This window comes from Glycine soja, chromosome 13 (assembly GCF_004193775.1).
Source record: "Glycine soja cultivar W05 chromosome 13, ASM419377v2, whole genome shotgun sequence".
NCBI classification, from domain to species: Eukaryota; Viridiplantae; Streptophyta; class Magnoliopsida; order Fabales; family Fabaceae; genus Glycine; species Glycine soja.
Genome location: NC_041014.1, coordinates 26,532,677 through 26,560,179, shown reverse-complemented (window position 1 = coordinate 26,560,179; position 27,503 = coordinate 26,532,677). Strand labels below are relative to the sequence as shown.

The window sequence follows — 27,503 nt, the reverse complement described above, 5'->3', positions numbered from 1 at the left end:
CTCATGATGTAACTTCACAAACTATAATAGACCAAAACAAAACCAATATGGTAATGCAAAAATCGAACAACATGGCGGTTAGCTTTACTCTTATCATTGGCAAAGATAAAAAACTGATCTCAGCATTGCATAATCAAAGATCATGCATGGTGATTCATGAACAATACCCTGCAATTTACAAACAGATAAATGCTACATTATTACTAATTGACAACCCCCCCCCCCCCCCCCCTCCCAAAGAAAAAAGACTATTACTATCTTTTCTGGATAGCTGGATCAAATTTGATGACTTCACAGATGTCTCACGTTAACCAGTTCAATGTCAAATATAAGTGTGCCTAAAATGGAGCCTTCTTCATTAGCAAGGCGAGTTGGATTGAAAATGGTAGTGAATAGTCTCTGCCTATCAAAGAACTATTTTTATTTTTTTTGGAGGAAGGTTGAAGGAATACCACAAAAGATATTACTATAAGAACAAAAGAGATTCAAAATATAATATCCAATTAAATTGTTCATCATACAAAAAGGGAGAAAAGAAAAGTCGACCACAATTTCTACCAAATGGGATAACATTTACATTTCTTTACAGAAACTAGTAATTACTTCATTTAATTAACATGTATAACTTGGCAATGTAAGGAAAAATAATCACAAGATATAACATGACATATGTACCATATGGTACATTCCATAATTTTTGTGTTAGATTAACTCCTTTTATTATCATTCTAGTGTCCCTTTTTCTGTTGTTTCTGTTTTTCTTCTATAACTCTGACAGCCATGTGGCACATTGTGTGTCCTACATGTTTAAGGGAGGTGCTTTTTAGTGCTTACATTCTTCAGGGGATATAGAAAACACGGTATCATCAGGCAATTACAAAAAAATATTAGGACATAGATTTTTACTAGTTTTCTCTGCAAAGTGCAAACCTTGGTCCAAGAGCAGAAGAGTGTGAAGCGAAAAAACTTGCTCTGAAGACATTGTATACAAGCACAAACATGCAATAAGTCTGGAGAAGAAAAAGGTTCTTACATTAGGTGGGATGGGCTCTTGTGATGTGTTTTGATACCCAAATGATGGGGGTATGATAACTCTACGAATACCTCCTTCTTTCATTGATCTCACTGCCACATCAATTCCAGCAATAACCTGGACATAGCATCGATTCTGATATGATTCAACTCTTCTTAATATGACATACATAGGAAATAATTTAATAACAATTTTCATAAAAGATTCATATAGAAGTTCCACATTTTGGCAATCCATACAAAAAACTTGAGTGACAGTTTCACAAAACATAAACGACATAATCAACATCTTTAAAAGTTTGCCGTGACTGCCATTTTGGCCGCAATGTCAAGGTTTCTTGGATTTTTGCTACGGTAGTAGCTACATCGGCCACGTTTGTCTATAATTTCTCATAATATCAATGAGCACAATGAAACCATGACCGCAGCCGAAATTTAAGACTTCAGGCAGCAGAAATATTTTCCTTTACTCAAGTGCACAAAAAGAATGTCAGATAAAACTTGAATCTGCAATAAAATAACGATAACAAAACCCATTTTGAAATTTGTACTGAAATTATCTTCAGTCAAGTCTTCTTCCTTCCATTTCCATACCTTGCCAGAGCCAATGAAAAAAACAAACGATAGCTTGTACCTGTTTGTTTTATAGGTACTATCTATAAGAAATATCAAATTACAGACATTGGATAACTGCAAAATATCTCAATGAATATATCTCGTATAACATGTTCATCTTTTTATCTATGTCAATGAATATATTGATCATGTTCAAGAAGTTTCATTAATTGTTAGATTTCAGTATTGTTATCTTTTATAGAAGAACGATATGCATTGTATCCTTGCAGAATTGTTTTATAACGATTGACATTATGCTCCATCAATGTTAGAAGAATATTTTTTTGTTTGACCATTGACTTTGTCATATTAAGTTATCAACAAATCTTCTCATTTTTAGTCAGTCGACCAACATATGGATGTTCAACTAATGACTTAGTCGTGCATGATTATAACTCTCACATATTAGCTTCACCATTCATCATTTACCTCCCACTACCATGTTTTGCTAGTAGCTTAAAGGGACATCCACATTTTCTCTCTACTGTAAATAAGTGTCCATATGTGTTTAACCTCATAATCACCGCTACAAAACCAATATAATATGCAACAGACCCAATGCAAAACATAACACCTACAAAAGGGATCATACATATTTAGTCTTCAAGATACATTCATTTATTTACTTTAACAAAAAAAATCATATTAATACCTCAGAAACATCAGAAAATCAATATGTTGAAACACACCAAGTTCCTCTTCATTTTCTTCATTCAGACATATACATCCACTGATTTTCGTCTATCTTAACAAAATATTTTAAAAAATTAAATGACAAACAATCGACCCTTAATGACATCATCCATATAATATCACACTTTTTTTTAATTATTTTACTGCATTAATAATATAATACATTAAATTGATAAACATATATATTAAAATTTAGAATTGCATAAACTAATATATGACACTATTTTATTTTATTTTTTTACTTGCATAAAGTAGTTAATTTAATAATATTTACACAAAGATTATAAATCTTTAAATACTCATCCTGTACTGGCTATAAAAAAAATCAACTCTTAGAGACTAACCTTTTAGTTCTTGCTACAAATATATATATATATATATATATATATATATATATATATATATATATATATATAAACAATTATCTACAAATTAGTTATATATATCAACTTTTTTTATTACATATTATATTGCGATAAATTATTTATGAATTAATTGCTAATATTTTTATAGTTAATTGTAATTCATAAAAATATAAGGACTAAAAATCACTTTTAAAACAAAACAACTAAAATAAAATATAACTGTAAATTATTTAAAAATAAATACCACTTTCAAATTATAAAAACTAAAAGTTACAAATTATGAAACTATAAGTATTTAAACATATTATAAATAATAAAACTAATTATATTAAAAATAAATAAAACAAATTTTAAAATATTTTTTTTTAAAAAAATATTCTTACGGATTGACAAAATATGAATTGTCAATTCAATATTTTATACAAATTAAAAATCCGTATAAAACTAGATCGAAGTGCAAAAAAATTTAAATATACCTCCATGGTTAACAGGATCATAACCACCACTTGCCAACGAACTACCGTAACCAATGTGTCTCGACCAAAACAGACACAAGAATGAACGACCACCACTCTTGAGAATGAAAACAAAGAACAAAATGAATTTTCCGTGAAGATGGTGCATGAAGAAGGAAAAGGAAGAAGTTATCAGGGGTACTTTTGGAATTTAGAAAATTTGCTGGGTGCACAACAAGTTTTATGGGTGCATAAAGCAATTCCTAAAACATTGTCTTTCGGCCCGGCCCAGGAGTTCATTTACGAGGTTTTATTATATAGGTAGCAGGATCTGGGAAAATTAGGTTTTTAGGGTTTACACTGAGGAGGCACACCTTCAGGAGCAGTCATGGTTCTCAAGTATGTATTAATGGCACTTTCTTCTTGTTCTTCTTCCATCAACTCCTTTTGTAGGATTTGTGATTCATTAACTCATCTGAACTCAATAATCGATTTGTCTTTTATTGTTTGTTCTGCGGAATGGTTATGTTATTTTTATTTCCCGTTTTTTAAATTGATATATTCTTGTGCGATTGTAGTTTCGTTCTAGGGCATAATGATATCTAAATTGAAATTGTATTCAACATTTTACGATGCGCTTACATTTGTTGCGTAGTACCTTGATTTCAGTTCCGCGGCGCAGTGTCTGAAATTTTGACCTAATTTGGAGGGAAAACGTGTTTTTTAAGATTGTTGAAGATGATTATTTCTAAACCAATTTGTGTCTTCAGGCATTATGTTTGATTAAATGAACAATCATTTTTCTTATGTGCCACATAAGTATATTAATATTTGGCATTGCTGTATCAGAACCGAGCTGTGCCGATTCAGCGGTGCCAAGATCTACCCAGGGAAAGGCATCAGATTTGTTCGTGGTGATTCTCAGGTGACAATATGTTTCTCGTTGAGTTTTGGGTTGATGTATCGTTTCATTTGAAACTGGATGTTCTGTTTACTATGATGCAATCATATTATAAGTTATGAGGGGTTTTGTTTGTTATTTGTTATGATACTGATATGAGGGGTTTTGTTTGTTGAAACTTACAGGTTTTCCTGTTTGCTAACTCAAAATGTAAGAGGTATTTCCACAACAGGTTGAAGCCGTCAAAGCTCACGTGGACTGCAATGTACCGAAAGCAGCATAAGAAGGTGATTATTTAATTGAAATGCTTCAAGGATGAAACAATAAGCAAATATAGGCATTAATGAATCTGGCTAGAAAGTGAAAGTATTGTTGCTCTCCTACTTGAATTGAATTTGCCCATATATTTTTCCTTGTACTTGGTTATTCCTCACATAAACACTTGACTGTGCTATAAGTAAATATCCAATGGTTGCATGCATTTTAATTTGATTGTTTGTGTGCATGTGATGTATAGGATATTGCTCAAGAAGCTGTGAAGAAGAGAAGACGTGCTACCAAAAAACCTTACTCTAGGTCTATTGTTGGTGCTACTTTAGAAGTTATCCAGAAAAAGAGAACCGAGAAGCCAGAAGTTCGAGATGCAGCTAGGGAAGCACAGCTTCGGTGTGTTTTTGGTGTTTTGTCTGTGTAATGTTAGGCTTTGCTTTCTTGGATTTGGCTCTTACTTTGGATGATAAAGAACAATTATAATTGTTGATAAGAAAATAATTTTTTGAAAATGTACATACACATCTATAACAAACTTTAAAGTTGTTATAATCTCGACTATTTATCTTATCAACTGTTATAATTGCACTTTATTCTAGTGTATCCCTCACTTTAGAAGAGTTAAAATTTCTCTTTTTCAATTCTCATTTCTAATATGTATATTTATTTTTTTACTTTAATCATCCAAAACCTTATTTATGTTTCTGAGTCTTATTTTTAACAGTTCTTTTTGCTTGCAAATATGGAATATTGTGTATCTGAGTCTATGATGTGATGCAGTGAAATTAAGGAGAGGATCAAGAAAACTAAGGATGACAAGAAAGCTAAGAAAGCAGAAGTTGCAGCTAAGTCCCAAAAATCACAAGGGAAAGGAAGTATTTCGAAGGGTGCCATGCCCAAAGGTCCCAAACTTGGTGGGGGAGGTGGGAAACGCTGAGCTTTTAAGTTTTGTTCTTATTTTTGGCTACAATTTAAATAGAGCTGTTTTGAAACTTCTGTACTGATATTTTATTTGCATGATTAATACGTTTTATTAAAAAACCCATGTTTGGAGCTTCTGAAGTTACCTTTTATTGAATTAATTCTGTCATCCATGCTAGTTTATATTCTTGGGCCAATCTTCTTTACGAAGTTATTGTAGGTGATGAAATTAACAACAATAAAATCATCTTTTTTCACATTCAGTATGCTTTTAACTTTCAAATCTCTCCATTTAGAATAGCAAAAAAATCACCTACATTGTGGCCTTTTATCTTTTTTTTTGCATGTTTATATTAAAAAAGATATTTGGGTGACGTAACATAAGTAAAGATTCAAGTTTAGTGCAGAAAACTACCTTTGCTTCTCATGATTACCTTACCACAACACGTCTTATTATATCACAAATATGCAATTTGCATAAGTTAACAGGACACTATATCAAGAAGAACTTTGTATCATAATCAGAAATAGAAAATAATATTATAGAACAATTGTTTTTGCAAAATTTAGCAATTCATCTGAAATAGAGGACGAAATGACTTCTTAAGAAGTTGTTAGCTCTCTTGTGAGAAGAATAAAATGAAGCATGCACCTAAGCTAGGAAAGTGCAGAAATTAGAGTGGAATAAAAACAATGCAACCAAATATTACAACCTTGTCAACATGATTCTCTTTATAGCACTACTTAAAATTAGTGTTGTTTCCTTCTTAGTGAAATTAGTTTTTATTTTATTTTATTTTAGGTTTCTAGATTCCTTTCATGGGTCAAGACTCAAGGATTATTTCTCATTTACTATTTTTTTTTCCTTGAAGCATTATGCACCACACATTTACGCTAGTTAAAACTATAATTTATACCCGGGCATTACAACTGTACTTAGTATTATTTGTTTAAAACATTAAATAAATAAACTTGTTATTTTAAAAAATATATTATGTGTATATTAAACAAAATTATATTAAAATTGAGTAAAAAGATTAATTGCATATGAAATGTATAAATTCAAAATAAAAATAGTAAACATAAATTTATAATTATTTAAATCACAATTAATTGGAAATGAAGTTTTTAAGTATTGTGTATTTCTTTAAGAGTGTGTTTGGATGGAGAAATTTAAAATTTTGAGAAATTTTAAATTCTAAGAATTTCAAATACTTCAATTGAAATTCTTTTATTTTCAAAATTTTGTGTTTGGATAAAATAAATTAAAATTATGAGGATGAAAAAAATAAATGAAAAAAAAAGAGAAAATATAATTGGTGTATTAGTTATACGTGTTCTTTTAGGAGGTCAGAAAGTGTTTATTGAAAAAAGACGGTAAGAAGAGAATTTCAATTTCTCAAGGAAATTGAAATTCCAGATTTTTAGTTGTTTAAAATTCTGTTTTAAAATTCCAAAATTTTAAATTTTTCATAAAAAAACATCCAAACAATGCATTCTAAATTACAGAAATTCAGATTCTCTGATAAATTACTTTTCTCAGTTAAAATTCTCTATCCAAATACATTCCAAAGAAAATTAAGAATACTAATTGTGAATTTTTTTCATGACATTATTATAATAAAATATATCAAATATATAATTTATTAAAGTAACTCATCGAATATTTTCTTATAGACCTTCCTATCATATTTATTTAATATTTAAATAAGAGAAAAACGGAAAAAAAAAGATAATTTAGTCTAACTCTAACCTCATTAAAGATTTTTTTTTTCTTCTGAAAAAATTATTAAAGATATAAGTCTAATTTTATAACACATAATCATAATAACCATTTTGAAAAAAAAAATCATAATAATAATGAGTAATTTCACACTTATAACATTATATAATTTTTCACTGGTATAATCAATATGCAGCAAGGGAGAAAGAAAAAAAAAAGCACAATCAAATATTTATTTTCATTTTCAAGCTATTTTTTCTATATAAAAAGTATAAATTCAAAAAGAATCTAAAAATATATAAATTTATAGTAAATTTGTTGTTGATATATGTTAATATGTAATAATTTTTAAATGCATTTGTTATCAAAATTAAAATTTATTTTGTTGAAATAGTGTATTTTAGAAATATTAATTTTAATTATGTGATATTATTAAAGATTTGAAATAACTCACTCGCACCATAAGAACATTCTTATCTTATTTAGTATAATGAAAATTATATTTATTGTCATCTGTTGTTTTACAGAAAGAAGAGAACTCAGAGCAGTAAAGCAACGTGAGAAGTGAGAATGAATACTATATTGTAGTAGTTACAATATCTCTTATTCTATTAGTTTTAATTTTTTTTATTTAATAATAATAATAATAGCAAATTAAAAGATATTGAATCATAATTATATTTTATAAAAAAATTATATAAAAGGTTGAATTTTAAAAATTAATAATTTTCCATTAATATTATATCATATTGAATCATATCAATGACTATCGAGAAATTTAAATTTCGATATAATGACTCAAAAATGTTGAATTGAAAGTTATATAATTAAATTAAATTAATAATTATTAAAAGTTAAAATTTTGATCCAATGACCATGAAAGGTTAAGTGAAGTTTCCTTTATATATATATATATATATATAGAGAGAGAGAGAGAGAGAGGCTTCCGAGTATTGTGTTTAAAAATTATAATTAAGAATCTTGAGGTATGTGCTACCACAACTCGTGATTAATCCTTGTATAAGCATGGTCTTTCCATTCAACTGATTCAAGATAAGTTGAAGATCTTCAAATCAGCTCCTTCTTTTGTTCAGTTGAATCTTGCTGCAGATTTAGCTTCTATTAGCTTTTTTCGTGGCTTTTAATTGAACTTTTAACTCCTTGTTCTAAAAAAGAATGTTAGGAATCTCATATTAAATAAAATAAAAAACTTAATATTGTACTTTAGTTACAACATTCCCTTAATTAATGGACTAATTTTTCATGTTAGATTCTTTTCTTGTGGTTAGAGTATTAATCAGATTTTACATATTTTTTTCAAATTCTTAATTAGTCAAAATTCATTTTTCTCATAAATCAGAGTTAAAGACAAAAAAAAATAAAAAATCTGAGCACATTAATGCAAAAGACTAGGATGTATAATGAGTATGAACCAACTCTAGTCAATAGTCATGAATCATGATATGTTGTATTTTTGTAAAGAGATATGCTAGAAATTACTCTTTGATAACTTTATGATTGGGTGATATCAATATGAATTCCACTAAATAAGAAGTGTGGCCGATTAAATAGAGTTCAATTCAGGTCATTTTGTTAATCGACATGAATTTCATCCAATTATAAGAAGAAAAGAGTATGTGAGAAAATATTCTGCTAGCATTCCTTGTGAATAGAATGACCTTCTGGGGTTGCCACAAGTTGCATAACTTTCATGTAGGAGCAAGTGACATCAAATAGCAAAACTTTATTTGTTATGATGACAAGAATTAATCCTTTTGTGGCCATACTGATTCATCTCTTAAATTTTCAATATGTAGTAAATAGAATAATGTTCGATTCACATCACTTTTGCTTTGCACTCCTTTACACTCTTTATAAAATGTTGAATTACTTTTAACAGCAAGAAGTTAAGAATGAAAAAAAAACTTTTTTAGTGAATGTAATAGAAGTGTATGTGAAAAAATCAGAACTCCCCCAAATAACCGTACGTGTACAGGTTATGCTTTTATTAGTGTGGGGTCTCCCAAGTCTTCCACGGTTTTTGTTTTTAAGCTGAGCTTCGGACGACTATATAATAGATAACATAGCAGCTATTGAGTTCATATCTGAATGATTGGTGAAGTCAATTAGTTGGTCCCTTTTTTGGATGTGAATAATATTTGTTAATATTCTTCAATAAACTAACTAGTCTAATCAGATGATTCAGAATCACCTTCTATTATGTTACCTTCTTAGACTTAAGAATGATACTAGACATTTAAGCCAAAGAAATACATACGTATAATATTTAGCCAGCATACTTTTTTTCTTTGGGGGCTGGGGGTTAAAAACTTGATTTCTACACAAACACATTTATAAAATTGTGTAAGAAATTCTAAAATTAATTAAAATTAAATATGCAAACATCTTTGTGAAATTCACATTGCACATGATGATGCATGTCATCCCAGGTTTCACATGATTTTACAGCCTTTTCGATAGATAGGACGAGGACTGGTTTTATGCGTTCATGTCCAAATATTAAATAAGATTTTTTTAATATTTAAGTATTTAAAAATAAACACTTAATATTATAAAAAATATATATCATATTTTTTTATTATTAAAGTCACTCTTATGTTATTGTCTATTAATTAATTTATATCTCTAAAAAAATTATATACACATAAATATTTACATATAAAGTAAAAATAATTTAAAAGAGAGGATATTATATTTTTTAAATCAATTCACACTCCCCTTCAATTTTATTGAATTTGGATAAACTCATATAGATATATGTTTTTAAAATATTAATACATTTCTGATTTAATTTGTTCTTTATATTTGATTCCAGAAAAAAAATTCTTTAGTTTCATTATTGACAAAATATCATTTTTATATTTTATTCTTTATGAAAAAAACTTATTTTAATTTTATTTCCTTTATATTATTTTTATATTTCTTCAATATGTTAATACAGAGTTGAAAATTCAATATATAAACCTATGATTGAAAAACAGAAAAAATTAACTAATAGAGTGATCCTTTTTAATAACATGTCACATTTTAATTTTAATAAAAAAAGACATAAAATAAATAACAACTTCAATTTATTTATTTATAAAAATAATATAGAAAAAAATATTACAAAATTATATAAAAAAAAAATTAACCCCAAATCATGATTAAGTACCGTCTCACCTCTGAACGAAATTATATAACACTACTTTTATGTGCGGATAAGAATATAACTTTAATAAAGGGAAACACTCTCCCTAACCTAATTGAAGAATTAATCGGCGGTCCAACATGTCAGTTTTTCTAACTCACTTTGTCCTCTTCTTACTGCTTCTAGTTTGATTACAAAAACTTCACATCATTGGGAAGTGGCTGTCTGATTCCTGCTCAAGACTTGTTTGGGACATTCTAAATAAAAATGTCTTGTATGTTGATCATAACAAGGATTCATTACATACAGATTTCTTTTCTTCAAATTTATTGCTATAGTAATAGCACTATTGATACCATAGGGGGTTTTGATCAAATCAAAAGGGATAATTTCATTTAAAATTTATAAAATGAGAGTTTTTTTTAATTAATTCTCAAACGGAATAAATTATAAGTGTTTTTACAACTTCTAGGTATGAAGTCATAAAAAAAATTCACAACTTTGTTTTTTAAGTCATAAAAAATCCAATAACTTTAGTTTTTTGTCATAATTTTTTCATGACTTTCAAGAATCATGATTAGTTTTTTTATTTTTAAATTAATTTTGAACAACTTTAAAGTCGTTTTAAATATAATTTTATATGTCGTGTTATTAGATTTTTACTATTCTATTTTTCTCATATGGTCGTGCACAATAAATCTATGGTATAAGCTCATTTTTCTTCTGTCTCTTATTCTTTTAACATACTTATTTTTAATATACTTTTTAATCTATATAAAAAAATGTATTTGCACAAACAATGAATGTTGTTGCCTTTCTTTTATAATTTTATATTTCATGTAATTATATTTCTACTACTCTATTTTTTTGTCATGTTGTGCAAGATAAATGTTTAGTATAAGTTCATTTTTTTCTTGATTTTATTTAATATTTTTTATATTGTGATTTGTAAATTATTATTATTTTTTAAATTTAGAAACAAAAAGAATCCAAACCCTATAAATTAATAATCTAAAAATAATTTCTTATTCATTTTATATAACTATTATTGGTTAAGAAAATATTAAGTAAAAAAATAATGGTTAAGAAAAAAAAAGTCATTGGATTATAAAAGAATTAGTCATTTTATAATTATTATTTGAAATACTTTAAAGTCATAAATTATAAAAAAAATATTAATTATAATTTTTTAAAAATTTTAAAAGAATTAAACAACTAATCATGAAACATAAATTATAATTAAAGTGAATTTTCGTTCAAAATTAATTTAAAAATAAAAAATTAATCATGACTTCAAAGTCGTGAAATATTTATGAATTTATATAATTAATTAAAAAGACTAAAGTGATCGGATGTTTTATGACTTCACTATTAAAAAAAAAAAAGTCAATGTAAATTTTTTTACGATTTTATATGCAAAAGTCATAAAAATTCCTAGGACTTATCCTTGTTTAGGAATTAATTCAAAAAATACCCTCATTTGGTAAATTCCGAATAGAATTACCCCCTTCTGGTCAAACCATACGTATTTAGCTATTTAAAAAAAAATCATGCTGCCTAATTTGTTTGAAATGTTTATATATGTCGTGTTTTTATACGTTTGAGCTTAAATTACATGACTTTTATTAAAAGAATTTAAAGGGAATAAAATTAAAATAAAATAAGAGTTGACTGAAAGTTAAAAATTTAGTGCATTAAAAGCATCCATGGCTTCTAAGTTCAACGCTTAAAGGATCGTCGATCGTTTAGTCACACGTAAGTCAATTGAGCATACGACAATTGAACTTTTAATATTAGGCTTAATGACATTCATTAAATAAGAATGACCATCCTTGATCACCCAATATCACGCACTCTAGGATTTGTTAAGATCTCTTAAGCTTTCAACTTTTGAGCCCTTAGGGTTCCAAACATGCTCACACACTGAGAAATATCAAAATTAATTTTGTGTTCTATCAAATGTAATTTTAGTAAAAATACATTTGTTTGGATATTATCAAATAGGATTGAGTTTACTTTCAAAGCTCGATTAACTAGAAGTGATTAATTTTTGCTTATATTAAAAAAACTACATTAATTTTGCCTAAACTTGTTTTCAGAATTTAGAGTAAAATAATTTGCATAAATCAATTTATTTTAAAATCAATTTTGTCAACATTTAATGTGAAAATGGAAAACAATGATATGATATGATGAGGGAAACAGCTGTCGGCAGGGACACACAGGAATATTGGTGCTCTCTGAACATCCACTACGTACATTACATGCATAATAAATACGTATTGGTGATCTCCTCCTTTTCACACTAGGTAGATTTTTGAATTTTTTTATTTTAAAAGATACGGAGAAAGAGTGTGTGAGTAATTTAACTCGTCTTTCATTGTTGACTATGGTGTCACTTTAATTAGTTTTGTTTTGTCGCTCCATTTTGGACCACTTTGAAAATGACAACCCTTGTTCTCGTGTGTCTTCATACTGAGATAAACGGTGTTCTGTACACGGAAATGATGCCATGCTCTTATCACATAAAGAATGAAGAGAGGCTACTACATGACCAAGGTTGGTGCCATTGTTGGTTTTGAGTTAAAGACAAAGATGGTAAATGGGTAGGGTCCCATGCATGAAGGTGCTTCTAATTTGTGGACTATTCCACGTGACTCAAACACACCTTTAGGTAAATCTCTATTGGTTCTTTCATTTATTTAGTCCCTTCTTTCAAACCATGCTTGGGTTGTTATTTTCTTTTGCTTTGATCCCTCTCCATTGGTCTCTCATACCCTTAATATTCAACCAATGAAGCAACCAATTGTTTTGTTTTTCTTTGTTCTCCTTCTTTCCTCTTTCTTAGCTTCTTCCCGTCTCCTTGAACCGCTGAAAGGTAAAGGTCCAAGACAAGGTAACTGCATGACATGGTATTAAATTATTACGTAAATTTTTATTTTTTTCTATATTTGTCTTTGTGTCCTCCTCTGAGGTTGGAACAACTTGATGTAGGTGAGAAGGAAGTGGAGGTGAATGAAAACGCTATTCCTCAGTCATCTGATATGGAAGAAGTAAGATGCATATAATGTTTAACCCTTCTCTGTTTGCATGTTACTTTTTAGTCAAAGTAGTTTATAATCTGATTAAAAGAGCAAATAAGCTTCTCAAAACCCTTCCAAACATTATCGAGTTTTTAAAATCAAAATGAAATTGTTTACCCTGACCTGATTCGGTTTCTTTACGGCCTGTAAAATATTTTCTGTTTATATTTTCTATTTTCACCTTTATTTTGAAAATGTCTTGTTTCCTTCTAAATAATTTGTTTTCTGTTTTCAAAAGTTGTTTCAAGAACTAGTAAAAAGAAATTTTTTGTTTTCATTTTCTATTTTCACTAGTTTCTATACAACTTTTTACAAACTAAATGATTCATAGTTTCTATACATTTTTTAAGAACAGAACACAAAAAAAATAAAATCAGAAAACATTTTTTCAAACTAAATGGTTCATAGTTTATTTGCTCTCTCTCTCTCTCTAATTGGGTTCCATCTCTCATACAGCTAATAGGATCAGAGGAGTGCTATATGAAGGATGAAGAATGCACTAGCAGAAGGATGATGGTGGAGGCTCACTTGGACTACATCTACACCCAACACCATAAGCATTGAATTAATTGAACTTACACCTTGGTTCAAAGGCAGAGTATTAAGTATGAGTCCCTATTTATAAAACCAACAAATCCATGTTCTGTTTTTTCCCGGTTCAAGTTGTGACTGTCATTAAATATGAAAAAAGGAATTATCTATGTTGATATCGTCACATAAGGTTTTCGAGATATATGTGAACTATGATCTAGGTTTATTCACAAATCACAATCGTGTAACATTATTTATATAATTCCTACGTAATTGTGAGTAGATACGCATCATGTACATTTCGCCCAAACAAAAAGTATTTATCGATGTTAGCACTGTCATGGCAATGAGTAAATGCATTTTTAATGACGAGTAAGTCCATCTGGTCGTGTTTATATGAAGAAATATTTTGCAATTCTGAAGTTTATCACATTAGTAGTGTAAGTGGTCTGGGTTAGTTGAGTTTTATCTACTATTTAATCTAATTAAATTAAATTTAATTGGATTGAATTAGATTGAGTTTTTTTTTTTATTTTGTTAACCTAATTTAACTTTAATTGAATTGGATTAAGTCATTAAAAGAATATTGTGGGTAAGTTTGAGCACTTAGACTCTTATTTGTATTAATTATTTTGGTTAAAAGAATATTTTATTTTCATTGTTTTCATGTCAATAAATTTATTAAGACAACTTTTGGATCTCCATTTCCTCAAACACATTAACAAAGTGGTCAAAAACACGGAAAAATTACTAAAACTTCAAGATTTCAATCCATGAAGGCAAATTTGAAAGTTTAGATTTTTATTTGTATCAGTTACTTTGGTTAAAATAAGATTTCATTCCGATAGTTTCCATGTCAATGATGTCATTAAGACAACTTTCGAGTCTCAACTTGGCCCTCAAGCTTCAAGATTTCAATTCATACTTCAAACTTTTGGCATTAAAACACATGACGATACCTCAAAAATACAACAATAAAAAACACATGCACTTGACGAATACAAATTATTAAATAATAAAATAGCAATCAAATAAATTGGGGGAGGGGGGGTTCTTCAAAACTCAATTCAAGGTTCATTGCTTCATCGAGGTATTTATCCAAACCCTTCAAATTCAAAGAGCTTGCAGAAATTGGTGGTGAATGTGCACATGTTTGTGTAGGCATGTCTGCGGTCATAATATATAACTTCAGGCATGTGAGCTTGGAGATTTTCCCGAACATAGAAAACATAGTCATTACATCCTCATCATTGTGCAACACGCATGCCCTGTACTAACCATAATCACCAACAAAAGAATTGTGTTATTGCTAGATTTTTTCTATAAATACAAGGCATCTATTGCCATCATTACACTAACTCGCAGCCTCACTTTCTCTCATTCTCATATATCCCTTTGTAACTTCTTCTTGACTTTAGTACCAAAGTCTAAACCATGGAATCTACAACTCCTCATCTCCTTTGGAAACAATAGCTTCACAGATCTGGAGAAGTATGTAATACATTTTGTTTAATTGAATGTTAATTATGATATGATTTACAAATAATGATGTTGTTATTATTTTGATTTATGCAGGTAACAAACGATGTAATCTAGTCATATGCTTAGGTTATGCCTTCTCCAGATCCCAGAATTGAATCTTTGTTGGTTCAAGGTGGGTTTTTAGATGTTGCAAAGTTCGGACAAGTTAAAATCAACAACACTTTAGTTACTATTTTGGTTGAAAAGTGGAGACCTGAGTCACACACGTTTCATCTTTTTGTTGGTGAATGCACAATCATCTTGGAGGATGTTTCTCTTCAATTGGGTTTACGCGTTGATGGAAGACCAATTACTGGCCCAACATATTATGATTGGGAACAAGTGTGTGTAGAATATATAGGTGTTGTTCTCCCAAAGCATGCACTAATAGGATCAACACTTAAACTAAAATAATTAAAATAAAACATGTTGACTCTCCTAACAGAACCCATACCACATCAATTAGCAGCCCATTGTAGAACATACATTTTAGGAGTTACTAGTGGGGTGTTGATGTCGAACAAGTCAGGGAACAGAGTTCACCTGATGTATCTACCCTTATTAGCAGATCTTGATCGAGCTGGCCGATACAGTTGGAGTTCAACATGTTTAGCACATTTGTATAGAAAAATGTGTAGAGCAATTTATATCACATCCAAAAAAATAGAAGGATGTATAGTGTTGTTACAGTCATAGGCATGGTATCTCATGTCATACATTCAACCAAAGGTCAAGTGCTAGCTGTCATATCCACTTGCAACTAGGTAAATAAAAATTTCTTAGTCAAACAAAGTCCATTTTTGATAATGTATTTGATACTAACCTATTATATTTTCACTAGATGGAGCGACAGAGGGCTATAATTTTCTGAAATCCCACGCGGTGATGTTATAGGCTACAGGTCAAGATTCAACAACATGCATAACGAGGAGGTTGAACCATTTGTTTTTTGTTTTATTTATTCAAACATCAATTACATTGTTTTTAAAATTACTAACACAAGTTATTTTTTCAATTTCATTGGATGCCTTATAGAGGTTTGGAATCATTTCTGCCAGAAAATGGATACAAGGATTCCAGTATGTGGAGTGTTTGTGTCGCTTTAATCTATTTTCCAATGGTAATATGACAGCAAACTGACAAGGTCATGCTTCAATTTGGACTTTGTCAAGACATACCAAATCCACCACATAATCTTGACAAACTTTATCATACTGACATGAGAGGACATAATGACACAAATTGGACAAAGGAACATCAAAAGTGGATTGTAATTTCGAAGGAAAAACACAAATATGTGTTAATCGGACAACTAATTCTAGGAAAGATTGAACATATGAGTCACTACATGAATTGGTACCGAGCAAATTCAAAAATTTTCCTAGCACAATTTGCAACTCATCCAAACTTTGCCGCCACATCTCCTTCAGCTCCAGACATGGAAACTGAACAACATCCTCAATAATAAAGCTCATCAATCATTGTCAAGATGCATGATGAAAGACTACAACCACATGCTCAATCATATGAATTTACGCCACAACCTCATCATCATCAAGAAGATTATGGGTACAATCCGCAATTTGTCAGTGTTAGCGAAGAAGACTTTATAAGAAACCTGATCAATACAAATCTTCAAACATTAGAGTTTGCTTATGCGTACATTCAAAGTATGCACATACCTTTGTTTGCATACTTTCACCAAAGTATTGCTAACAGTTCTTCCACTAATGACTTCGTCCAGAAAGAGCAACCTATTGTTCCTGATGAACAATTTCAACCACAAGAACATGGACGAGTACATCGACAGCCGACATGTTATTTTTCCCCATACGATTTGACCTCATGTTGCTTGTTTTGAGACAATGTGACTGGACAATGCTTTCTACAAGATGATGTGACTGGAAAATGTTTTCTTTTTCGAATTATGCAAAACAAACGTAATTAATTAAGACTTAATCTAAATCACTTATATTGTTGACGCAATCTTAACCATTGGTATAAGTCACAGGAGAACAATAGATCGTCTAATATATAGTAATAGGGGCTTGATGCAACTCAACACCTTTGACGAATATTCACCCTAGTGCTTAAAAATATAAACTGTTTATATTGTTGGTGCGATCTCAGTCGTTGGTATAAGTCACGGGAAAACAGTAGATCATTTAATATATATAGCAATAGGGGTTTGTTGCAACTGAACACATTTGTCTAATATTCACCCTAGTGCTTAAAACATGAAGAGTCTATCCACTATTGTGTATTGTAATGCTGTAATAATTCCATCAAATGAAGGGATAATGTTTGAATGCCCTAGTGATCCTAAAGTCATCACAACAAGTGAGGACATGTCGCTTGCTGCCTTAAGGAAAACAATTTTTTATGGCAACAGAGGTTGTAGAATTTTAATAAATGTTTTTTATCGTCAACCAATCTACGTAGGTGACAGTTGTCTTGAATACAACTGTATGAAGCTCAAATGCAACAATGATGTGGGAAAAATGTTTTTAATCTGTTCAGAATTTAGTACCAAAGGTCCGATTAAGTTTAATGCAATTTTTGGGTGTTCTCTTGATGAAATTCTTGCACTATTGCACAAAACAAGGAAATCAAGAACAACTGATGAGATAATTGCTTTGATGCATGATGAATATATGTAGTCATTGCACAAACTATTTGTTACTTTTTTAGAATAAACTTTCAATTCATCATTGGAATTCTATTGTTACTTTTTTCTTTTTTTAAGTTCTCTACTTTAATCATGTTAGTCCAAGAGAATTATGATGTTTACCTAAGCTTTATTTATCTAATTCTTTTTGTTTTTTCGTGTTCTTCAATCTAGATAAATTTGGTTTCATTTAAAGATTAATTGTTTTTTTTTTAAATATTATTCTCGATAAATCATAACAAAGAAAATATTTAACTAAATTTAATTTCATATGACAACTTATAAATAATCAGTAAAAAAAAACTCATAAACAACATTTAATACGTGAAAATGAAGAAATATAATAGAAAGGTGTTGTTACCGTCTCTTTAATTTCATTTCTTTTAATAAAATCAATTATATCAAATATGGAATAAAATAATCACACGTCTTGTTACATTTAGTTTTAACATGTTTATCAAATGTATTTTAAGTTTTAGGACTTGTTTGCATGTTATTCTTGAATAAAAATATTTGTTGATGAACAAATGTGTTTAGAAATTCATAATAACGATGTAAGCTTTTTTTGTTGGTGAAAAAAACAGTCATTTTAATACGTCTTTAAATAATTGAAAATATATTATAAAGTTACTTTTCAAAAAACTTAAATAAATGAGTACTTAACCTTACTTATTCATATAGAAATAAATATTAAAAATTAATTTAAATACATTATATGATAGTAGATATAATTTTTAGCTAAGTGGAGTTTCATTTAAGGATAGTTTTTTTAAATACAGGACTAGATAAATTATATTTTTTTATAAATTAATATATATAAATCAGTAAAACAAAAAACATTCAAATTTAAAAAAAAAAACTGTAAGGAAAAAAATTAAAAAAAAACAAAAATAAATAACAAAAAATTAAAAACCAAATAAAAAAAATTAAAAAAAAAATCAATTTAGAAAAAAACCTCCCTCTGTCATCAGCGTGCGACACCCTCTATCATCGACGCCACCCTTTATCATTGACACAATACACATCAGGCATGGATGAGGATGCATTTAGACCATGGATGATAGTCCAACAAAGATTATGCAAATAGATAATTGTCATTTGTCAGACCAAAATACTACAAGAAATTGTGGAAGCGATATTATAACACTAGATTTTCCAACTTTATTAAGTAACTTGTTTGTATCATTAAACAAGTGGAAATGATAATAAAATCATAAAATTCATTAATTGAATTTACTGTGATTTTTTTATTGAGTTTCAATTGTTAATTCACCTTAAACTTAAACTGTATTGCAGACAAACATGTAGAACTATGTTGACTTCTATAAGCAAAAAGACCAGTTTTCTTGTGAAGATAGGTGTGGTTAGTGATAATTATTCATTCTTAAAAAATTAGTGGAGTTGTTAGTGGGAACTCACTTTTTGGACTTAAAAGGTTGCTTAGCTTGGTTTATAAATAGGAACTTCTTATACGCAACCACAGAAAAATTAAAAGATTAGTGAAATTCGAGATGTTTCTATTGTGGAGCTTCCCATTTGTTCTTAAGTTAATTAAGAACTTTATGGCGTTGGTTATATTGATAGGTTGCTTTTAGGATTAAGTTTAGCTTAGCTTCTCTTATTTATTTTTAAGACGATCATAACTAAAATTGTATTGTTCCATTTTTTTAGTTCAAAACCTCTATAGCCCGTGGAAATCCTAAGTTTTTAGTGTGCAAGTTTCTTCATTATTTTTAAGTTCTCATCAAGGGGTAAGCATATATTTCTTTTTCTTTTTCCTTCTCCTACTTGTTTGTGTGATGTTTCTTTATTTCCCCTCCTTGTTTTTGCTTCAAATCTTGATGCTTGGTCTATAATGATAGACTCGATGTGGCGTTTGGAGATTTTTGAGTTAAAAAGGCTCAAGCTAGCAACTTTCTTATATTTCTTTGAACCAAGAGGAGGTGACACAAGTCAATGGAGAATGGTGGACTTTTTGTTTTGCGTTATTTTTGTGTCCCATGAACCCTAAAGAGTTAAAATACATTTTCCATAATTTTATCAATTAAATTAAAATTTATATAAAAATACCGTATAAAAATTCTCATTTATATCACTTTACATTTAATAATAAAATAATAATTATGCTCAATATATTGTTAGTGTCATTTGTTAAGTGGGTTTTTCGTTTTCATTTTTTTTAATTTTAGATATGAAATGTTATCTTTTATTTAATCTTTCGAATTGTATTTATTTGGATTTTTTTATGATTTTTTCAAATTTTCATAGCATAATAAAATTTTAATCAACTATCCAACTCAAATCAATCTAACTAAGATAAGAGTTGTTTATTTTCTTATTTTTAATATCATATATACCCTTTTTAGACATAATCATTATTTGAGAATGTACTTTTTAGAATAATATTTTATTTTTAACATTTGAGAAAGTATTTTTGAAGTGTTAAAAAAATAAAAAATATGTTTCATAAAGTACTTTTCATAATACTAATGTGTATTCTGGGAAATAATTTTCAAAATATAAAACAAATTAGAAAAATTCAAGCATAACAATAGAACCATTCAAAATCCTATATAAGAAAAAGATTGTACAATAATAATGAAGCAATTGGAGTGGAGAAAATATATAATTGATTTGAACAACTCCAAGAGGTGTTTTGATGCAACAATTTAGATGAACTAAAGATCTAGCTATATGTTACTACATATATAAAATGAGAGACACTAATGATATTGTGTGTGTGAACAAAAATAAAACTAGGAAGAAAAATAGTTAAAAGCATAAACATACTACCTTCATGAAACCCCCCCTAATGGGGGTGATAAAAATGTGCAAGGGAGGATAAAGTTTGAAAAGGAAAGATTATTAATTTATGTTTAAATATTTTTATTAGTTTTTATAGTTTAGTATTTTTGTTCTGTAAAAAAAATCGAAAAATGCATTCTCATTAAAAATTAATTTTAAAAAAATTTCAATTTTTATATAAAAAACTCCTAAAAATATATTTTGTGATTTAAAAATATTTTTATTCAAGATAATTATTATAATTTATATATATATATATATATATATATATATATATATATATATATATATATATATATATATATATCAACGATATAGAGTAAATTAATTTTACAATAATTATTATCTTAAATTTCACATCTACAATAATTATGATTGATTGAAAATATTTCTACACTGATAGATTGATAATTAAACTCAAAATATTTAAAATATACATATTAATAACCCCCCTTCCGCTCCAAAACCCTAATTCTAAAACCTGAAAGTAAGCATACTCTGCTCGTGTTTTGCGTTTCGTTGCGATGTTGGAAATCAAAACCGCCAAGACCCGCAAGGGCAAGCGGGAGCTCGAGAAGCGCGCCCCCAAGCTCGTGAGTCTCCAACTCTTTCTCTTTGTCTGTTTGTTTTCCCAGAAAATCGTTACATTTTCCGGGAAAATCTTTTTTTTTTGTTAACGCAGGTGGAATCGGGGAAGAAGACGCTGATCCTGCACGGAACGAAGACCAGCGGCGTGCTGAACGCCGTGCTCGCGCAGATTTATCATTTGAAGAAGGACAGCGCCGTCAAGTACAGCCGCAAGAACGAGAACGTCAAGCCTTTCGAGGCCGGCGGCGAGACTTCGCTCGAGTTTTTCTCTCTCAAAACCGATTGCAGCATATTTGTGGTAAGTGCTCTCTGTTCTGCTAGGGTTACGAATATCGGAATATGTAATAGCTTGGATTTTAGTTATGGAGATGTTAGCGGTGATTAGTGAGGTAATATTAGTGTATCTAAGTTTTGTGTTGTGCTAACACAAGGCCTTTTATAAATAAATAAAAAATGTTTCTATGTGATTATTATGTGATAGTAATAGAGAGTATTGGTATGTTGCTTGCGAAGTAATGGCTTTAGGTGTTTGATAAGGATTTAAAAAAAGAATCAACGAAATTTAGAGTGCATGAGAATTTTTTGGTTAAGATGACAAGTATCCTCTTTAGCAGGCAATTCCGCTTGAGTCGAGTTCCAGCGGCAGAACTCTCCCTTTCAGTATTTAAAGCAGCTGCATACCAGGACTCAAACTGGAGACCGAGTCCATGGGAATTTAATTAGCCTAATTAGATTCCTTAATTTTTTTAAATATTTTGTTTGGATAAGAGGGGATTTAAATTTCTAATTTTTCAAATTCTTCGTTTTGTACTCAATTTTTCTTTTCTGACACAATTTGCAACTATGGAAATATTGATTAACATAAACTAGAAGCAAATAATAATAGTTTATATAATTCATAGAAGTTTAAATTGAGAAAAAAGGGGGAGAGAAAGGGAGGTGCATAAGAGAAAGAGAATGTGCCAAAGTTTCGGGATGAGAGTGTTCACATTGAGACCATGAAAAAGATGAAGAATTTCTAACAGGATGTTTGGTTTAACATCTACTAAGTGTAGATCCCTGTCAAGATCAACGAATACACTCTAGTGTCTGTGTAAACTTGGGATTTGATATGAAAATTCCAAGAAATGCATGTTTCAAACGTGCAAGCAAACATTCATAAAATTCTTTCATTTAGGTGTTGTTTGAAATTCCTTTATTTTTCTTTGAAAACAATCCTTAAAAAATTTCAACATCATAAAAATTATTTCGATTTGATATTCATACAAGTCATTGTGATGTATGGTGCTTTAAATTTACTTAAAAAGTTGAATTTCTGTCTAAAATTCCCATCTAAACACACCACTAAGGTTTTTTTGTTTTGGTGTTTGTATTGTTGCAGTATGGATCTCACTCGAAGAAGCGGCCTGATAACCTTGTTATAGGGAGAACTTATGATCATCATATCTTTGATTTAGTGGAGGTTGGAGTTGAAAATTTTAAACCCATGGAGTCTTTTAGTTATAATAAGAAGTTGGCTCCTAAGGAAGGGTCAAAGCCTTTTATTGTTTTTATTGGAGAAGGATTTGAGGCTGTGGAAGAGCTAAAGCATTTGAAGGAAGTTTTGCTCGATCTTCTTCGTGGTGAGGTGTGTTGTCATTGTTTTTTGTTGTCTTGCAACATCCTTTATGCTTTTGGCTGAGATTATATTAACAGAAGTGATGTGATGGATCGTGCAGGTTGTGGAGAATCTAAATCTTGCTGGAGTGGATCGTGCATATGTATGTGCTGCCCTGTCTCCGAATCGAGTGTTTTTTACTCACTGCGCATTGAGACTGAAAAAGTCAGGCACTGTTGTACCAAGAATGGAATTGGAAGAAGTTGGCCCGTCCATGGATTTTGTTGTTCGTCGGCATCGTCCTCCTAATGAAAGTTTGAGGAAGGAAGCAATGAAAACATCGAGGGAGAAGCCAAAGAAAAAGGTTGGCAACATGTCTAAATCTCTTTGGTTTATCTGTTTATGTAAAGTGAAATTATATCTGAATTGTGTACTTGTGCTGTTGCTCACAGGAGAAGAATGTTAAAAGGGACGAATTACAGGGAAAGATTGGAAGTATTTATATCCCAGATCAGAAGGTATGAGAACTATTTTCATAGCATCGACTGTTTTGAATTAGCTCCTTTCAGTAAAATTAAATGAACATTGCCTTTGCATGTGTAATTTTTCTTTTCCGGTTCCCTGAAGGATATCTAACCAGTTACAAAAATGTGATTGTTTAGGTTGGAGAAACTCCTATACCTTACAAAGCAAAAGGAGTGAAGAGGGAGCGCCAAGAAGCCAAGCGGAAAAATGAGAGTGATGGAAGTGCTTCAAAACGGAAGAAGGAAGATTCTTGATACTTATAAATTACACCTGTTGTCTTTCCCTTGCATCTGATTATAGAATGATCAATTGTAGATCATATGATATTAAACTGCATGTTGTTTAGGCGTCATGAATATTCATGATTTCCCCTATATGGGGGGGGTTTTGTCATCATTTTATTCAGCGTATTTTTTTATCCTTCATATTTTGCCAAATTGAAATGCAGTCCTTTGAATCATGAGTCTTAGCTTCTACTGTTCGTATATTAGTTCAAAGTTCAAAAGGATGCATTTCATTTCTAATTAGGTAGTGTTAGATTATAGCATTTTGTTGTTTGCGGCTTATTTGCAAGTGGTCTTTGGTATTTTAAATGGTCGTGAGCAGTTTTGCAAACTGAACCAGAGATACTGGATCTTAATTAACAAATTATCCCGCTGTTGTACTTGGTGGAAAACATTCCCACTTAACGTTTATGAAAATTATGATGTATGTAAGCTTCTGATTCCTTTGGGGGACCATCTCTGTTTTGGATTAAATTGAAGGTGTAAGAAAGTAGGTAAAGGTTGAAGAGAAAAAAAAATGTAATGTGAAAAAAGGGGGGATATAGTCAAGTAATGAAACGTCATATTTGATATCCAATATGGCTATCATCCCGACAAGCCCAATTGATAAGAGCATACGCGTGTGTTTGGTTTCACTTTTAGAAGAAGGCATTTGAATTCTACACCTTCAAACTTGTATCATGCATCTCTCATTTTATTTGTATGGATAAAAATATCCCAAAATAGCTTACGCTCACTACCTCTCCTTTTTAACCATGGCAGACCTGCATCAACCATCTTCCTTTGTCACCACTGCCTCTACCAACACTATCGCACCACCACCGTGCCTCTAACACATTAATATATTTCATTTAATAATGTAAGGAGAACGGAGAACAAAGGCAATGTTATATTCGTGGCATAAAAGATGGAGATTGGGATGTTATTGATTTTGGGGGAGTGGGTTCTCATGAATGTAAAGGAGAAAGAAGTGTTATCACTCTTATTTCTATTCTAAAATAGGATAAAATTTTGGATAGATCAATTTGGAATAGGAATGTCTGGTGAAAGGATTATTTTTGTTCACACAAATAAAATGAGAGGTACAGATACAAGTTGGGAGGTGCATGATATAAATGTCTTAGAAGAATTGATTTTGATTTTGTATAAATTTTTACATGTTTAGTTTGACATGGAAGAAGACTTCTAAATTGATTTTGAGTTCTGGGTGTTTGATTTCATGTTCAAACTTTTGGACTTGCGTTAAAAACATGAAAATAAGAAACTATTGAGAGTAACTTCGTCGTAAACTAATTGAGGAGAAAGCAAACTCATTGGAAACATAGGCACATCCTTCGGAGGTAGAATCACTCTCATCAACTCGGTGTTATCCTCTTTGCCACTTTTCTATTTATCCTTTTATTAGAATCCCATCAAGCGTGACAAAGATGTTGGTTCAAATACAAAGAGATTTTCTTTGAGGGAAAGGAGGTGAAGGAGGAAAAATAGCATGTGTCAAATGGGAGAAAATCTGCCTCCCAAAGGAAGAGGGTGGGTTGGGAGTCAAAAACATCAATCTTTTTAATTTAGCTCTACTTGGGAAATGGAGGTGGAGGATGTTTTTTTGCAAAGATATGATGTGGTGTAGAGTGCTAAATTCTATTTATGGGGGAAATCCTTTTTAAATAGAGAACTTACAAGTAGCACAAAATATTCAATTTGGTGGCGTGATTTCAAGGCCAACATTGAAGGATTGCAATTAAAGGAAGATGAACAAGTTGTGGAGATGGATTTCCAGTAATTGAGGTCTATACAGTGTCAAAGAAGCATATTCCAGATTAATCAAAGAGGAGTTCTTGGAAGACTTGGACAACACTTTCAAAAGCTTGTGGAAATCTGCCATTCATTCAAGCGTTCTAGCCTTTGCCTGGAGACTTTTGTTGAACAGGGTGCAAACAAAGTAATCTAAGAAGAAGAAGGATACAGCTTTCAGGAGATAACTACTTGTGTTCCTTCTGCCAACAGGCAGAGGAAAATGCTAACCATTTATTTTTCAATTGCAGGTTTGCACAGTCCATGTGTGTTGTCCAAACTTGTGACCCACTTAATCATCTTCAACAACACTACATAGAGGGTCTGAGTAAGGAAGCCAATGATGCGTGGATGGTGACTTGGTTTGCAGTTGTTTGGTTCTTATGGATTCAGCGGAATGCAATCATCTTCAACAATGAGCAGAAGGATGAAGGAAAGGTGTGGGAAACTTATCAAAACCAGAGCGTGGCTATGGCTGGTAGCTAAGCGACCAAACTTTGGATATGCATGGTATGATTGGATCTCTCTTTCTCTATTTTGTCTTCAAGGATTATCATAATCTGGGTATAGGTTTATGTGGAGACTACTAAAGGCATGGAAGTGTAGAAGATTAGACTATAAGAATAACAAATTACACGCTGCAGGTGTCTTGAGTTATTGAGATGAAACCAATAATGGTTATGGAAAGGTCAGAATTTGGTGAGATAGTTTTGTGCAGAGATTCCGAGAAGGGCAAAGAGTTTGTGCATTCGAAAAAGATAATTATAGTGCATAAATTTGAATTTTGGGGATATAGAAGTTGGTGTGGTTATTTAGTGCAGAGGATTACGGGGAAAGGAAAATCAAATGCGCATTTGACAGGGAGGAGTAAATAACAGTCTCTCGCGAACAAGTGAATGGACATAACTACGTTATTAAACTTTTCGGTTAACTCGCTAATTTTTACGAGTTTAGGAATCTACTTATTTTCTCTGAGTTGACTCTTGAATAAATATTTTTATTAGACTCTAAGTAAATTCTATAAACTAAGTAAACTCAGTATATTCTCGAGTTTACCACCGAGTTAACAAGTTAGCAAATTAAAAAAATTAGATCAAAATGTAAGTCATTTTTTATTGTTTTATGTGTGTTTAGCATTCAACATATATTCATTTAGCATGTTATTCTCAAATACAAAATTTTTACCTTTAATAATATCAAACTCTTGTTCTCTAATAGTATCAAACTTTTAATGAGAATGATCTAGCACTGCTATAACCTACCACTACTACAAGTGATATATTATTACTAGACTTAGTTATTTAAATATTTTGAACTTTATGATTTATTGTTTTACTTTATTATATTGTTAAAATGTTTAATTAGTATATTATTTTTTTATATTTATTATTATTTTTATATGAAATAGACTTATAAATTAAGTAAACTCTCACGAATTCTGTGTAAATTCTCGAGTTTGATAACCTTAGATATAATTAATTAATAAATTGAAGTTAAAGAGTGAATTGATCGGATATCATTCAAATTTGATTTTCAACAGAAATAATTTTTAATCAAATTTTATTTATTTCTTGATCGACTTTTGGATCAGTAAGGATTTTTTTTTCTGATAAAGATAAAAAAAAAAAATAACAGTCTCTAGTCTCTGTGTGTCAGTGTTATAGCAGCTTGTAATTAGGGCCCGTGTACCGAGTTATGGTAAAGAGAGAAATATGACAATTCCTTTCTTTTCTGGTAACTATGTTACACGTTTGTATCATGGCCTTTTATTTTTTTGTACTTCTAGCACCGTTTTATGAATACCTTTGCTTATAAAAAAAAATTGTTTGCCATCAACATGAAAAGTAAACGTGAATCATTGTATAGGTGACGTCAAACACAAACTGATTCTAACATGAACTAATTTTGAGTAACTTTTTATATTAAATTCAAAACTTTTTATTAAACTTTATTATTAACTTGATTTTATAATAAAAATATAAAC

General features: G+C 30.0%; 3 protein-coding genes across 4 annotated transcripts; all 3 read left to right on the top strand.

Moving 5' to 3' along the window:
* The first annotated feature begins 3,456 nt into the window (after positions 1–3,456).
* On the top strand, positions 3,457–5,423 carry LOC114381024 (60S ribosomal protein L24). The gene is made up of 5 exons (XM_028340199.1): positions 3,457–3,559; positions 4,010–4,085; positions 4,247–4,348; positions 4,579–4,727; positions 5,112–5,423. The coding sequence occupies exons 1-5, from the start codon at positions 3,549–3,551 to the stop codon at positions 5,266–5,268; spliced, it is 495 nt and encodes a 164-aa protein (XP_028196000.1). The 5' UTR covers positions 3,457–3,548; the 3' UTR covers positions 5,269–5,423.
* Positions 5,424–12,722: 7,299 nt separating this feature from the next.
* LOC114381988 (putative phytosulfokines 6) lies at positions 12,723–14,111 on the top strand. 2 transcript variants are annotated; one of them, XM_028341218.1, is made up of 3 exons: positions 12,723–13,004; positions 13,121–13,179; positions 13,666–14,111. In XM_028341218.1, exons 1-3 carry the CDS (start codon positions 12,920–12,922, stop codon positions 13,771–13,773), a joined length of 252 nt encoding a protein of 83 aa, XP_028197019.1. In that variant the 5' UTR covers positions 12,723–12,919; the 3' UTR covers positions 13,774–14,111. The 2 variants fall into 2 exon arrangements, with proteins under 2 accessions (XP_028197019.1, XP_028197018.1); XM_028341217.1 differs by having other exon boundaries at positions 12,815–13,022.
* A 7,078-nt stretch (positions 14,112–21,189) lies between these two features.
* Positions 21,190–24,145, top strand: LOC114380892 (ribosome production factor 2 homolog). Its single transcript, XM_028340005.1, has 6 exons — positions 21,190–21,327; positions 21,417–21,620; positions 22,704–22,949; positions 23,041–23,283; positions 23,372–23,437; positions 23,582–24,145. Exons 1-6 carry the CDS (start codon positions 21,259–21,261, stop codon positions 23,696–23,698), a joined length of 945 nt encoding a protein of 314 aa, XP_028195806.1. The 5' UTR covers positions 21,190–21,258; the 3' UTR covers positions 23,699–24,145.
* The last annotated feature ends 3,358 nt before the right edge of the window (positions 24,146–27,503 follow it).